At 54.6% G+C, this 14,268-nt stretch overlaps 1 protein-coding gene and 1 pseudogene across 2 annotated transcripts in view; one reads left to right on the top strand and one right to left on the bottom strand.

The window, feature by feature from the left end:
* Positions 1-4,524: 4,524 nt before the first annotated feature.
* Positions 4,525-14,268, bottom strand: part of CRTAC1 (cartilage acidic protein 1) — a 147,643-nt gene continuing 137,899 nt past the window's right edge. For both annotated transcript variants that reach the window (XM_012767910.2, XM_076009878.1), the window contains exon 15: positions 4,525-5,242. In XM_012767910.2, the coding sequence (XP_012623364.1) occupies positions 5,073-5,242 (170 nt within the window). In that variant the 3' untranslated portion in view covers positions 4,525-5,072. The remainder of the gene's footprint in view (positions 5,243-14,268) is intronic.
* On the top strand, positions 6,804-9,704 carry LOC142875616 (uncharacterized; annotated as a pseudogene).

Here is a 14,268-nt window from a genome sequence, read left to right as displayed (position 1 = left end):
ACACATTCTGGGAAATCCCTCAGGTTCAGACAGACCGAGACGGATGGTCACCCTCCCCGCGTGTCTCCTGTGCCTCTCCGCAGGTCCACAATCTGCAGGAGCTCCGGCGAAGTGCCTCGCTGGCCACCAAGGTCTTTATCCAGAGAGACTACAGCGATGGGACCATCTGTCAGTTCCAGACCAAGTTCCCCCCAGAGCTGGACAGCCGGGTAAGGACGCCTTTTTCTAAGCTTTAAACCCAGGGCCATGACAACCTGAGGGTCTCACTGGCATGTGTTTTGTACCAGGATCATACGACACATAATGTCATGGCACACATAAGTTGTTCATCCACTTCAAATGGAAGGATAAATGGCTGTCTCCTTGTACAAAGTTAGAGCTGAAGAAGGCTCAGAGATTATTTTAGCCTAGCGGCTCTCAAATTTCAGCTGCATGAGGATCATGTGCAGAGCTTGTTAAACAAATGGAAATTCCTGATGACACGTGTCATCGCAAGGTGCCAGCGCGGTTGTTGGACTGTGATTCAGGAATCTCCATTTGTGAGCAGCTGACCGAAACCTTGGCCGCACGTTAGAATTTCCTGGGGAGCTTAAAAAAATCCTGACGCCCAGGCCTCACCCCAAACCAATGAAATAGAGTCTCTGGGGGTAGGGCCCCACATCAGCATTGTTTTAAATCTTAATTTTAGAATTAATTTAAATCATAATTGTTTAAATCTTAATGTTTACTGAGGAATCCCTAGGTGAATCGGGGAATTACGTGATTCATAGATCACACGTGGAGACCTGCTGGGCTTCTAGCACGGTGCTGCTTCTCACCCGGGCTGCCCCGTAGATGCACCGGGAGCTTTGAAAAATGGACCTTGCAGGGCGTGGGCTCGGGGAGGGTCGGGCAGCGGCAGCCTTTGCTGCTCTGATCCATTTTCCCCTTCCTAGATCGTTTCAGTCAGAATCTTGGGCGTCGTAGGCTGTATAAGCTGCTCCGATGATTGTGGTGTGCAGCTGGAGTTGAGAACCATTAAGCCCTTGTTGCTATAATGTAATCTGTGCACTGACCACGTCAGCATCACTTGGGAGCTCGTTAGAAATGCAGAATGTCAGGCCCCACCCTGGATCAACTGAATCCAAAATCCAAGTATTTTTTTTAAGAGAAAGGATCTCACTTTGTCACCTCAGGAAAGTGCAGCGGTGCCATCATAGCTCACTATAGCTTTGAACTCGGGCTCAAATCATCCTCCCTCCTCACCCTCCTAAGTAGCTAGGACTACAGGTGTGTGCCACCATGCCTGGCTAATTTTTAAATTTTTGTAGAGACAAAGTCTCGAACTCCTGGCTTCAAGTGATCCTTCTGTCTCGGCCTCCTAGAATGCTGGGATTACAGGTGTGAGCCGCCGCACCCAGCCTAAATCTTCCTTTTTAACCAGATCTTTGGGTTATTCATATATGCATTAAAGTTTGAGAGTCACCACACTTGTCCATCCCTCTCAGTTAGAAGAGGAACTGAGGGACAGAAAGAGGAAGTTACTCGTGAGAGTCAGGAAACAGTAGAAGGGCCCAGCTTCTCTGCTTTTTCCCAGGACTCTTATTTTCTTACTGCTGCAAGTGCATCCTTCGAGGCACAGATAAAACTAGATGCCTTTGTGATCAAAGTCTTGGCAGGGAAAGTGTGGAGTCCCAAAGGAAGGGCTGGAGGCTGCTTTCTCTTCTTACCCACCTTGGGCAAACGGGAGAGCCTGACATTCCGCCCCAGAGTCTGCTGGCTGTCAGCACGGGCAGCCAGCCCAGGGCTCTGCTCACGGTCCCTGCCTCTAGGCTCAGCTACCTGGGTGACACACCATGCCCAGGTCCCCTGTGAGGCATCAGCTGCTGAGTTCTGCTTCTGGTTCTGAGGGTGTGTACAGCCCTCACCCCAGGCTGCTCTGGAGCTGGCCGGGGCTTGGGGAGGGCAGGGCAGATCCTGACCTCTCCATCCCGCTACTCAGGTAGATCTCAGTGGGGGTTTGGGAAGGCGGGGCAGGCCTGGCCTTTACTGATCCGACCCCCAACCAGCTTTTGGAGAGAATGTAGGTCTCTTTCTCATCTTAGCATGCCTGTCCTTTGGGGCGGATGGACCCAGGTAGAGCAGCAAGGCTTGAGGCCTGGACCAGATGGGCCCTTGGAGGGTCTGGTGGGCACAGTGAGGGCTTCTTGGATTTTAATTGGAGAGAAATGAGAAGACTTTGGAAGCCCTTGAACAGAGCTGTGACATGATCTGACTTTAACAGGAAGTTAGGGCAGGGGCAGGGGCAGGGTCGGGCAGGTCAGTGAAGAGGCCAGAAGTGGTGGTGGCTGGCACCAGGGAGCTCATGGTCCATGTGGTCTTAGAACCACAGAGCAGTCCTCACCTGTCAAATGGGGATGACAGTATACTTTTCTGATAGAATTGTGATGAGGATTCTATGAAAGAGGATATAAAAATGCGTGGCACATAGAAAGTGCTTAATATGTATTAGTTATTATTATGGGTATAGGCAGGACAGCTCAGTTGTCCAAGTACACAGGGCTGTGGTGCTCTGGGTGACCTCTTAGCTAGGAGGAAATGCCCCCACTGGAGAGTCACTCCTGAGCTCTCGCCCAAGCAGTCTCACGCAGTGGGAGTCCCATCCAAGCACAGAGAGCCTCTGTGAATTTGGTCCTGAGCTCTCGCACAACTGTCAAGATGGGAGGTGTCAAAGTCACCAGAATGAATACTTGTCTGATCTTCTGCAGAAAACATCTAGGATATCATAGGTGTTTCCTGTTTCCACGGGAGGCCAAACAGCCATTCTTATTCCTGTGTTATAGGTGAGCAGACTGAGGCCTAGAAGGTTAGGCCCACGGTCACACAGCCAGTTGGGGGCCAAGTCTGGACTGGCCCCTGGATCTCCTAACTCCCAGACCAGTGCTTGTTCTGCTCTGCTTGCAGTCCCTCTGGTCTGGTCTGTGTGCCAATATGTCATGCCAAGTCCCTCACGCGCCCCACCATTGTCACCCTGAGCCCTGCCTGTGACTGTCCACACTCCAGGGAGGCTAACCGCAGTCTGGCTCTGTCCCTCTCTCCCTCAGATCGAGCGGCAGCTCTTTGAGGAGACCGTGAAGACCCTCAATGGCTTCTACGCGGAGGCTGAGAAGATCGGGGGCAGCTCCTACCTGGAGGGCTGCCTGGCCTGCGCCACGGCCTACTTCATCTTCCTCTGCATGGAGACCCACTACGAGAAGGTGGCCCCTCCCTGACTGCTCTGCGTCCCCTTGCCCCGGGCTGCCCTGCTGCGTGCTCATCCTCCACCCGCCCTTCCTTTCGCAGGTTCTCAAGAAGATTTCCCGCTACATCCAGGAGCAGAATGAGAAGATCTTTGCGCCTCGAGGCCTCCTGCTCACGGACCCCGTGGAGCGTGGGATGAGGGTTGTATCCTTCCGGGCTGTTCTGTGCGAGGGCACAGGGCTGACAACCAGTGGGGTCCCTGGGGAGGCTGCCAGGAAATGGGGGCCAGCCTAGGGGCCTCCGCTTAGGGTTTTCCCAGGATCCCCCACATCAATGGGCTTCCTCCCCCACCATAAGCTCTTGGGGCTTTGTGAGTTTCAGGGTTTGCATTTATTGAGCTGTATGCAATCAGTGCTTAGCATGTGCCAGATATCATAGTGAGTACTCTGAAAATATGAATTCATGTACTTCTTACAACAGTCCTATGAGGTGGGTAGCTCTAGTGTCCTTTATAGATGGAGACGCTGATGTTGAATAACTGCCTCAGAGTCATGCAGCTGGTGAATGTCAAGGCCAGGTTTTAAGCCCAGGCTCATTCTTTTTTTTTTTTTTTGAGACAGAGTCTCGCTTTGTTGCCCAGGCTAGAGTGAGTGCTATGGCGTCAGCCTCGCTCACAGCAACCTCAAACTCCTGGGTAGCTGGGACTACAAGCATGTGCCACCATGCCCGGCTAATTTTTTCTATATATATTAGTTGGTCAATTACTTTCTTTCTATTTATAGTAGAGATGGAGTCTTGCTCTTGCTCAGGCTGGTTTTGAACTCCTGACCTCAAGCCATCCTCCTGCCTCAGCCTCCCAGAGTGCTAGGATTACAGGCATGAGCCACCGTGCCCGGCCCCAGGCTCACTCCTAAGTACAAGAACCCCTCTAGGAATATGCAAATCACCACATTTGTTTATAGTCCACAATTTCATGCAGTCCTCATTTCATCTCTTGTCTCCTTTTACAGATGAGAAACATGAGATGTAGGATGAAGTGATGTCCCCAAGGTCTCAGTCCCAGTGGGAGTCAGGACCAGGGGTGGGCCATGATTCTCTTGACTTAACCTGGGGTAGTGTGGCCCAGGTATGCACACTTCCCACTGGAATAGCGTGGCCCAGGTGTACACATCTCCCACCTGGGGTAGTGTGGCCCAGGTGTGCACAGATCGCTCCCCTTATTCAACAGCAAGAAGAGTAGAATTGTTAAAATATAAATTTTGCTGGAAAACTGAGGAAAAGAGTAAAGAAAACAAACACCCAGAATCATGTTTGCAAAGCCCAGTGATAGGTGCTTCTTTTTATTGAGCCTTTACTATGTGGCAGATATTGTGCTTAGTGCTTTACAGACATTTTTTTATCTAACCTACACTCTAACCCCAAGATTCTATTATTACCCCCATCTTGCAGATGCCATCGTTGTTGGCTAACAAATTAAGTAATGGGCCTAAGGTCACTTAGGTGAGTGGGTGAGTCAGGCTTGAATTCAGGACACCAAAGTGCTCACACTTCCTGTGCAGTAACACCACCTCCCTGGGCACATCGTGTCCTAAGATAGGGTCATTAGACCCTCTAGAATGCAAGCTCCGTGAGTGCAGGGACTTGATCCCATGTGATCACGGCTGTGCACCCAGCACGGTGCCTGGCCCTACAAGTCTCCATAACTGTTAGCTGAGTAATGTGCACAGAGAGGCTTGGGAGCCCTGGGGCATCCAGCTCCCAGGCCACCAGATCCTTACTGTCTAGGAAGCAGCCCAGCCCAGCTTCCCACGCCCCTGCTGGCCTGCACCCGCTGGTTCCCGTCTGACCCCTGCTCAGCAGCTGGGCGGCTCGCAGTGCTCCTTGACCGCCGACCCCAGATTGAGATCTCCATCTACGAGGACCGGTGCAGCAGTGGCAGCTCCAGCAGTGGCAGCAGCAGTGGCAGTGGCAGCAGCAGCGGTGGGGGTGGTGGGGCTGGGGCCCGGTGACTGGCCGAGAGTCCCTGCAGGGAGGCGTATGGCCGGAGTGAGGGCCTTGCAGACCTGCGGCGGCTGCGCTACCAGAGCACCCGCTTCTGAGTCATTCTCTGAGCCCGCCCTGCCTCCCGGGGAGGGAGGGAGGGAGGGTGACTGGCCTAGTGTTTCCTGCAGGCCATCAACCCCCGTCCCCTGTCCCTGCCACCCCCTGGCAGGATCAGTCTGCTTCCTGACCGGGGGGCTCTCCCTCCCTGATGGGGCTGGTCTGGGCCACACGGAGCCAGACCTTCCTAGGGAAGGCTGGGGTGGGGAGAACACAATCTAGACAGTCCCCTCTTCTGCAGCCCCTCTCCCAGCCCTCCAAGGCGGGCCCAGGTCTGTCACACAGAGAATTCCCACCCTGCATGATTCCTTGTCCCAAAGCCCATGTCCACCCAGACTCTCTCCCCTCGGCCCCGCTTCCCACGGCTGCCTCCCGTGTCTGTTCCCTCGGATGCCTCAAGGCGCCCCTGCCTGTCTATGATCCTGCCTCTGCCGTGTTCGCGGTCTGGGGAGATGGGTGCCCTGGTGGGGAGCCCTTCAGCCCGCTCCTGACCTCTTCCAGACCTGTGGCTCTCCTGTCCCGCACCCAGAGCTGGAGGCCGTCTCAGCCTGGGCAAGAAGGGTCCAACTCTGAGACTCTGAAGGCCACTAGACACTGGTCGTGGAGCACACGGCCTGGGGCTCTGGGAGGTTCTATGGGGCCTGGAGAAGCTGTTGGTGCAGAGATGTAGCCTTGGGGGTTTGACCCTCCTGAACTGGAGCCAATTTCCTGAGATTAGAACCTGTGCGTCTGTGAGAATGAGCGTGTGTGCACGTGTGAATGCATGTGAGTGCGCTGTGTGCGTGAACGTGGGTGCAATTGTGAGCGCATCTGTGTGAGTGTGCATGGTGCATGTGTGTGTGTGTGTGAGAGAGAGAACACCTGTATGTTCCCCTGGCTGCTAGGCCAGTGACTGTCCCTCTGCATCCTGCCTTGTCTTTGCTACATGATGGTCTGTGGCTTCTTCCCTGCATCCCCTGTAAATAATGTCCTAAAGCCCCTCGCCCCTTGCCTGGGGCTGCCAGCTTCGCTCTTCTTCCTGGGCTCTCCCTCACCTTCTGACTCTGCCGTGTACAGTCTAGCGGAAGAGAAGCAGGGGTTCTAGGAGAGCAGAACCAAACTTGCCTGGCCTTTGGTGTCCCTCTCCCAGCCCCCGTGACAGGACAATGTGGCCACAGACATTGCATATTCAGCCTGCCTAGGCTCTGGGGCTCTTTGAGGCTGCGTAGGTGAGGCTCCCTTGGACACTCAAAGGAACCGGCAACCTGCAGGGGCAAAGGCAGACCCCCTCCTTGCCAGGGAAGAGGGGACGTCCAGCCAATGATGCCCTGGCTCCCAGGGCCCGGGGAGCGGCGGGAAGGCAACAGCTCTGGGCCTGGGGCCCTGTAGATGGACAGAAAGGGCTGCCTACCTCAGTCGGCAGGAGGTGCTAGAAGTGGCTATGCAAGACCAGCCACTGCAGGTAGCTTTCTGGAACCAAAGAGGGGCCAGGTTTTCTACCGGACATGGGAGCAGGGTGTGGGAAGCGGAGTCTACCCGGAGAGCTGAAGAGGGTTGGCCCAGTCCCCAAGGTCTCAGGAAATTCTGAGCCCAAGTGAGTCCTGGTTCAAGGATCCCCCCGGAGAGCTGCAGCCCCCTGGCCATGGCCGTGCCCACGCTGGCCCGCCGTGTGGCTGGGCATTGTGTCTGACCCGTGCACCTCCCATGGGAGGCCTGGACACGGGCAAGGCTGTGGCCTTTTATTATTTCTTTTTCCAATAAAAGGATTTGCCCAGCCTGAGGCTCTGTGCTGCTTTCTCTGCCCCGTGGCGATGGGGGCCAGCTCTGTGCCACAGGCTCGTGTGAGGGACACTCGGCTGCCTGAGCTGGACCTGTCACGGGCAGGGCGGACCCTGTCTTCTTGGGGCTTATCGTGTCCTGGGAGGCAGACACCGTAGTGCCTCTAATCTGGAATCTTTGAGGCTCTTGCAGCCATGGGTGGGGAGCAGGTTGGGCTGAAAGGCAGGCCGGAAGTAATTGATTAATTACAGATAATCATTGCTTGAGCTCTTCCCCTGGGAAGGGTGCTATCAGGGGCTGGATCACATGGGTCACTCAGTGCTAAAGATGAGAAAGTAGCTGGCTGTTGGAACCTCACAGAGTTGTGTTTTGAATTTTATTATTTATCGAGCACCTACCGTATACCAGATACTTTCCTAAGACCATATGCTAGAGCTGGGAGGGGATCTAAAGATCACCTGAGTCCTCTTATAGGGGTGGAACGGAGGCCCAGAGAGGGTGAGTGACTTGCCCCAGGTCACACAGCTGGTTGCTGATGATGGTGCCCAAGCTTGGAACCAAGGTGTCCCCTGGGGACAAGGTGTCCTCATGGGGATGACACCCAACTGGGAAATTGGCTAAGGCTGCCAGGAGGCTGGGGTCACACACTCAGGTCTGTGGGCCAAGGGTCTGTTCCCAGGGAGGATCTCAGCAGACGATGGGGACAATGGCTCTAGTCCCCTCTGGGTGGTGCTACATGGGACCCTGGGTGGCTGTCACGCTTGTGCTCACTGTCCCAAGAGGCAGCCTGGTGCTTGCCTGAGCCACGGGCAACCTGGACTCACTACCTCTGCTCAACCCAGCTGTGTGTGGGTTGCCACAAGCAAGCTTGTTCTCTTACTTGCGGGCAGGTTTGTTCTGTTTGGGGGTAGGAAGTTTGTGCGATCCTGAGGCCAGACATGAACCCGAGCCCAGCTGTCCTGGGGAGGGGGTGAGGATTTACCAAACTGGGAAAACCATCTCTGAGTGCTTGTCTGGCTGAGAGACACTCAGTCCTTGCACTTGCAAACAGCAGCAATAGTCAACACCATCAACAATTGTAGCTCCATTTATTTAGTACTTACTATGTGCCAGGCACTAGACTAAGACTACATAATTCACCATTCAATCCTCACAACATCCCTCTATAGCGTGGACTGTTATTTCCATTTTACAGATGAGGACACTGAGGCTCAGAGAAGTGAAGTATGAAGTAACCTGCCCAGAGTTACACAGCTAGGAAGTGGCAGAGGTTGGCTCTGAATCTAGGCATCTGATCCCACTGCTGGGAGGGAGCTGACAGATCCAGCTTCAGAGGCTACCTCAGCCCCGTGAGGGCCATAGACACCCTGGGGTTATGGTCTGATTCCCAGGGAAGGGCTTGGAGCTATGCCTGGGCTCTGAGGCAGGGCTGGCACCCTAAGCCTAGGGCACCACAGGAGTGCGGGTGGGCTGTGCTCATGGGCGTGTGGGACTCCCAGGGGCAGCCTGGTGGGGGACAGTGGGGGACCTGACTCACTGTGGCCAGGTGAATTGTGGCTTCTCTCTGCCAGCTCAGTTATGGGGGAAGTGGCCTCTCTCCTGGGTCTGGTGGCAGCCTTGTCCCTGTGTCCCCTTGCCAGCCAGGGACAGGCCCCATCAGGACCCAGGGAGCAGAGGAACCTTGCTCCTGCCTCAGCCAGGGCATTCCCTGGGTCCCAACCAAATATCCCAGCCACCCAGGCATGCCTGGGCAGCTCCTGCTGCGCTCTGTGCCCCTCCCTGCTACCAGCCCTCTGGCTTCCTTCACTGCAGGCAGGGCGTGTGTGAAACCACAAGGTTTACAGAAGCGCGGCGCCACTGAGCGGAGGCATTGTGCACTGCACCCGGGAGTCAGAGGTGGCGGGGGAGGAGGAAGAACTAATCAGCTGTTGGGAAACTTCCCCGCGACCCACACTGGCAGCTGCTGCCCTGCAAGGAGCCTTCTCCACCTTCCAGAGGTGCGGGGCAAAGGCGGAGGCCAGTGTTGGCGACTTTCTCCCTGTGGCCCTGCCTTAGGGGCAGCACTAGCCTGGGAGCCTCCACCTCCCTCTGCCAGGACTCCCACGAGGAGGGCCCGCAGCAGCCACCCCTGCCTGGTTGGTGCTGGCTTCACTATTCCCCCAAGGCAGAGGCAAGGCAAGGGCCACTCCGAGTCAGACCTGGATTTCAGCCCCAGCTTCATGACATTAGCACAGGGTGGGGACTCCTGGAGCCTCAGTTTCCTCGGCTGGACAACTGGGATCCTGAGGGTTCAACCTTGGCTTTGATTGGTGTCACCTGGGAGGATGAAAACCAGCAACGCCTGAGCCTTGCCCCAGAGATTCTGATGGAATTGTTTTGGGGCACGGCCTGGGCTCCGGGACTTTAAAAAGCTCCCTTGGTGGTTCCAATGTGAAGGCAAGTTGAAAACCCCGGGCCTCAACAATACCTACAGCTGTGAGCCTTTTATAAGCCCCTGAAAGTGTCCGAGCCCTGAGTGAGAAGGTCACTGGCTCCACAAAGGCAGCCAGACACAAAGTGAGTGCGCGCTGTTTCGTTCCACCTGCACAAACCCGCAGACAGGCCACACCAACCTTGGGTGTCGGAGGTCAGGGGCGAGGTTGCGCTGGGTGGGGGCAGTGGATGGGGAGGGACAGACGGGCTTCCTGACCAGAGTGCCAGTGACACAGGCGCGCTCACTTACTGGAGTTTCACGGGCTTAAGACCTGTGTATTTTTCTGTACTTGGGACATATTATTTCAGTAAAATTTACCAAAAAAGTGTATTGGCTCCAAAGTAGGAAAAGAAAGTATAGAATGGAAATATCTGTACTGATATTCATTAAACATCTACGGAGATGACACATTATGTCAAATAGACAACTACAGTTCTACGCGACTCTGTGTGTGTTTAATATTTACTATGGGGTTGCGGATGCATCTAAAATGTTTGATACCATGAGGGCGAGGCTGTCCCTGGTGGCCAAGAAAACCCCAAAACAGCCCAGGTTGGCACTAGGAGTCCTCAACCTTGACCCCTGCACTTGTACACATAGTATACACCTTTATCTGGAGGAAGAGAGTCCACAGCTTTCTCAAAGGGTATGCAACCCCCCAAAAAGGTTAAGAACAAAGGTTTTGAGGAGTCAGAAACTTGGCTGAGAATGTGCTTGGCATCAGATAGGTGCCATTGTCAGTTTATGTCCTTCCTTCCAGAGCCTAGCCCTCGGGGGTTTCTACATGACGCGTCCTGGGGACATCTAGGAGGATTTGTTCTCCCGCAAGCTCCAGGGCAGCCTGCACCGAGCTCCTGGCTCTTCCTCCAAGAGGCAAGAGTCTCGCTTTGTTGCCCAGGCTAGAGTGAGTGCCGTGGCGTCCTAGCTCACAGCAACCTCAAACTCCTGGGCTCGAGTGATCCTTCTGCCTCAGCCTCCCAGGTAGCTGGGACTACAGGCATGCGCCACCATGCCCGGCTAATTTTTTATATATGTATCAGTTGGCCAATTAATTTTCTTTCTATTTATAGTAGAGACAGGGTCTCGCTCTTGCTCAGGCTGGTTTTGAACTCCTGACCTTGAGCAATCCGCCCGCCTCGGCCTCCCAAGAGCTAGGATTACAGGCGTGAGCCACAGCGCCCGGCCGGGCCTGTCGTTTTGGCCCCTGCTGGCGGGCAGAGCTTAGCATTCGGAGTCTGGCGCTGCACAGGGGCTTGCGTTTGGAATCTGGGGTGAGGGAGGAGGTGGGAAAGTGAGAGGGGAGCCCAAGGGCTGCATCAGCCCGGGGACCCCCAGTAATTCACTTAACTCTCCTGAGTCTCAGCTTTGCCATTTGCAAAATGAGAGCATTATGAGAATGCATAAATTTGTAAGTGACAATCTGTTTCTCTAATGTAAGATGTTATTTCAGAAGTGACACCAGGACCTCATTATACAGTGGCCTCACGATATAGATTTATAGCAGGTTTCAGATTCTTGCAGAGAATAAACAGATATTTATCTAAGGGCTCAGTGACTCCCTAGTAAACGCAGGAACATTCATGTGCACTGTTATTCCACTGAGTTCTCCAGCACTCTGGTGGGCCGTTATATTTGAAATCTTATTTTATAGATGAGGAAACTGACGTTCCAGGTGGGTAGGTAGCTTGACAAGGGCCCACAGCTAGTGTCAGAAGGGGACTTGAACCTAAGTCTCTGACTCTGCTCTGTCACACTATGTCACAGTCAGATGAGAGACTCAGCAGTACCTGGATTGACTCATAAAGACAGATTCTAGGCACAGAGAGAAACATGTGGGCAAATGCAGACTCAGAAAAATTAGCTTTGCAGGGGCACGAAGGTGCTAGTTATTTTGGAGTAATTCACATTATCGATTTCTGTAATGGAAAAGTGATTGGGGACCAGCCACCACCTGAGTGCAGAGCCATGCGAGGCCCGGGAAGGGGGAAACGTTACACACAGCTTACGAGACCTCACAGATGGTGACAGTCCTTTCCCTGCTGCCCCCAACTGATCGGTAACTGCTTGAGGGTGGGGGTCCCGTCTCACTCATTCTCACCCTCTGCCTCCCCCGCCCCAAGTGCTTGTCACAGGCCTCACCCTGGGCAAGTGAACAGAGGTGCACCCATCAGAGCCTAGCAGGAGCAGGCGAGACTACACAGATGTGTAACCCGCAGACCCTCGGGACAACGTGACAGCAAGAAGCAGCTCAGGCCAATGCACAGGCAGTGGTCACCGAATGACACAATTCACCGGCACACGGTCACCTTATAACTCAAGAAAGTGGCCCCAGGCCATGCCCTGCTGGGCGGCAGCTGTCAGTAGCACTGCTCTGGCCTTGTTACTGCGGCTCTGCTCATGGCCTGTACTGTCCAGGGAGGGGTGGGGGAGCGAGCACCCCCACTCGGTGTTCCCCGGACACCGCTGTTCGGAGGTGGGTGCTTTGCCTGGGAGGTGTGGGCCTGAGGCCCTAGAGGGTGAACTACTATGTGTGTGGGGGGTGGACAGATGGCTGGATGGCAAGTGGATAGGTACAAAAAAGATGGGTGCAGGGAGATGACTGAGGGATCAGAGATGGGCGAGAGGCCTGCCTGGCTCGAGACGGACGCTCGCAGAGCCCGGGGACACAGGGGAATGGACGGGTACCTACTGGCCCAGGGCTCCCAGTGCAAATCTAAACACAGGCCAGAGCTCTTTGAAGGGGAGATGCTGTGTTAACCCAGTCCCCAAATGAGCTCCACACCCGTAACTCTGAGCGATGGCTGCGTCTTGTTGGGAAGGAGTCTTAGAAGTCTAATATCGCTCCAGTTAATGACTTATGGATTGGTGTAAAATCAGGCACTGCTAGAAGTGAAAGCAGGAGGCTAAAGGGCCTGGAACAGGTTTTGTGATAGTCTCCACATTTTGTGTATCCAGGCACTGCATTGGGTGCCACGGGCTGTATCTCCATGGAGCCTTGCAATGACTCTGAGGGTTTTATCGCTGCCTCCATTTTGCGGATGAAGAAACCGAGGCTCAGAAATGAAGCAACTTACTTAAGGCCACTTCAGAGTGCACGGGTAGGGTGCCTGGGATTCACATCTGGCTGACCCAGAGTCTCCGGGAGAGGAAAACATTTTAAGCATGAAAGGGGGGGGGCATAGGGTTTTGCACAGGCTCAGAAAGAACAGGGCATTTTGGCACGTGTGAGATATCGCCTGCAGTGGGACGAGGCATTAAGACTTCCCAGTGACCGAGGGCCCTGGAGACGGCCCCACGTTTCCTTCTCCCTCTCTCCCCTCTGTGTCTGCCTTTGAGGGCTGGAAACCTTGAGTCTGGGGACCTAAAACTGCAGAGAGAGTGTATATTTGGGTCACCTTCTTCCCTTTGCCTAAACTTGTCCCTCTGCTGTGGTCCCCAAGAGCAGTCGGGGAACTCGGGAGTACTTTTCTCTTTCCCCAGGAGCTCTGCACCCAGGTCTGGGCTGGAGGGAGGAAGGTTAGCCCTGAGATTTGGGGGATGTATTAAATGCTCCTGGCGGATACGATCCTTCATGGCTGTCTGCAGCTGACCTTGGAGGAGAGGAGCTGCCTTTACAGGAGTTATTCTGGCCCCAGACGGCTTTCCTTCTGGCAGGCAGGGGGATGAGGTTCTGGGGGGAGGGGTGACACAGGTTCTCCCTCTGCCCCGCCTTTATCTTCCCTGCTCCTGCGGCTTCTGTCCCCTGCTGGGCAGGCCCCTCCCTGCACTCGGGACTTTCACTCCGACCTCTAATCCCAGCTGCGCCCAACAGCCCACATGGCTCTTTTGTTACTTGGTGGGCATGTACCCTGACTCAGTTTCCACATCAGCAAATGGGAAGGGCAGGCACTGTGCCCTTATTCCTGAGACTACGCCTACACTGGTGCTTCTGGAATACTTGGAGCTTTCTGGAGAAGGGGCTGGCAGCGGCTGGGGCTGAGCTCTTCCGGGCAGCAGCGGGCAGAGTGGGCAGGCAGGAAGCAGATTCCCGGCTTGGCTGTGGTCCTCAGGAACGTCATGGCTCCTTTTTGGGCCTCCGTTTCCACATCTGGAAAGGATGGGGCAGGACCAGACGACTTCGTGGGTGCCTCTGGGTTTCATGCTTTAGGGTCCTGTGATTGTTGAGGGCTGAACCCCCAGCCCGGTTCACTAGTTCCCGGTGACCTCCGCTCTGTGGAGCCTGCTCGGTCCCCTTACTTTGTGACTGTTCTCTCTAGGAACCGCACCATGTGAGGACCAAGCTGCACACAGACAGCCTGGGCCCCAGGAAGAGTGGCTCTGCCCTCTTGTGGCCATTTGTGGTCTTGCCGTCTGTTTCCTGCTCACCGTTGGTTTCCAGGTGTCCGGCCGTAGCAGAGTGTGCTGGGAAGCACAGGAGCTTTGGCATTGAATAGGTCCAGGGCTCCATCTGAACTTGCTACTTAATAATAATACTATCTCTAATTTATTGGGCACCTATTTTGTGCTAGGCACCATGTCAAGTTTAATACGATAACTCTGTGATGTATTATCCCATTTTACAGATGAGAAAACTGAGGTTCGAGGACGCCCTGCCCACTCTACGTCGTTGCTCTGATCGCCCTATTTAGAATGGTGTCCTGCCTCCCCCTCGGCACTCCCACATTACCTGGCTGCTGCTCTTCTCCCAGCCCCACAGCACTTACCGCCACGGAGCATGA

The sequence above is a fragment of the Microcebus murinus genome, chromosome 14, assembly GCF_040939455.1.
Source record: "Microcebus murinus isolate Inina chromosome 14, M.murinus_Inina_mat1.0, whole genome shotgun sequence".
NCBI classification, from domain to species: domain Eukaryota; kingdom Metazoa; phylum Chordata; class Mammalia; order Primates; family Cheirogaleidae; genus Microcebus; species Microcebus murinus.
Note: the sequence above shows the minus strand (reverse complement) of the source record. Positions and strands in the feature narration are given on the sequence as shown.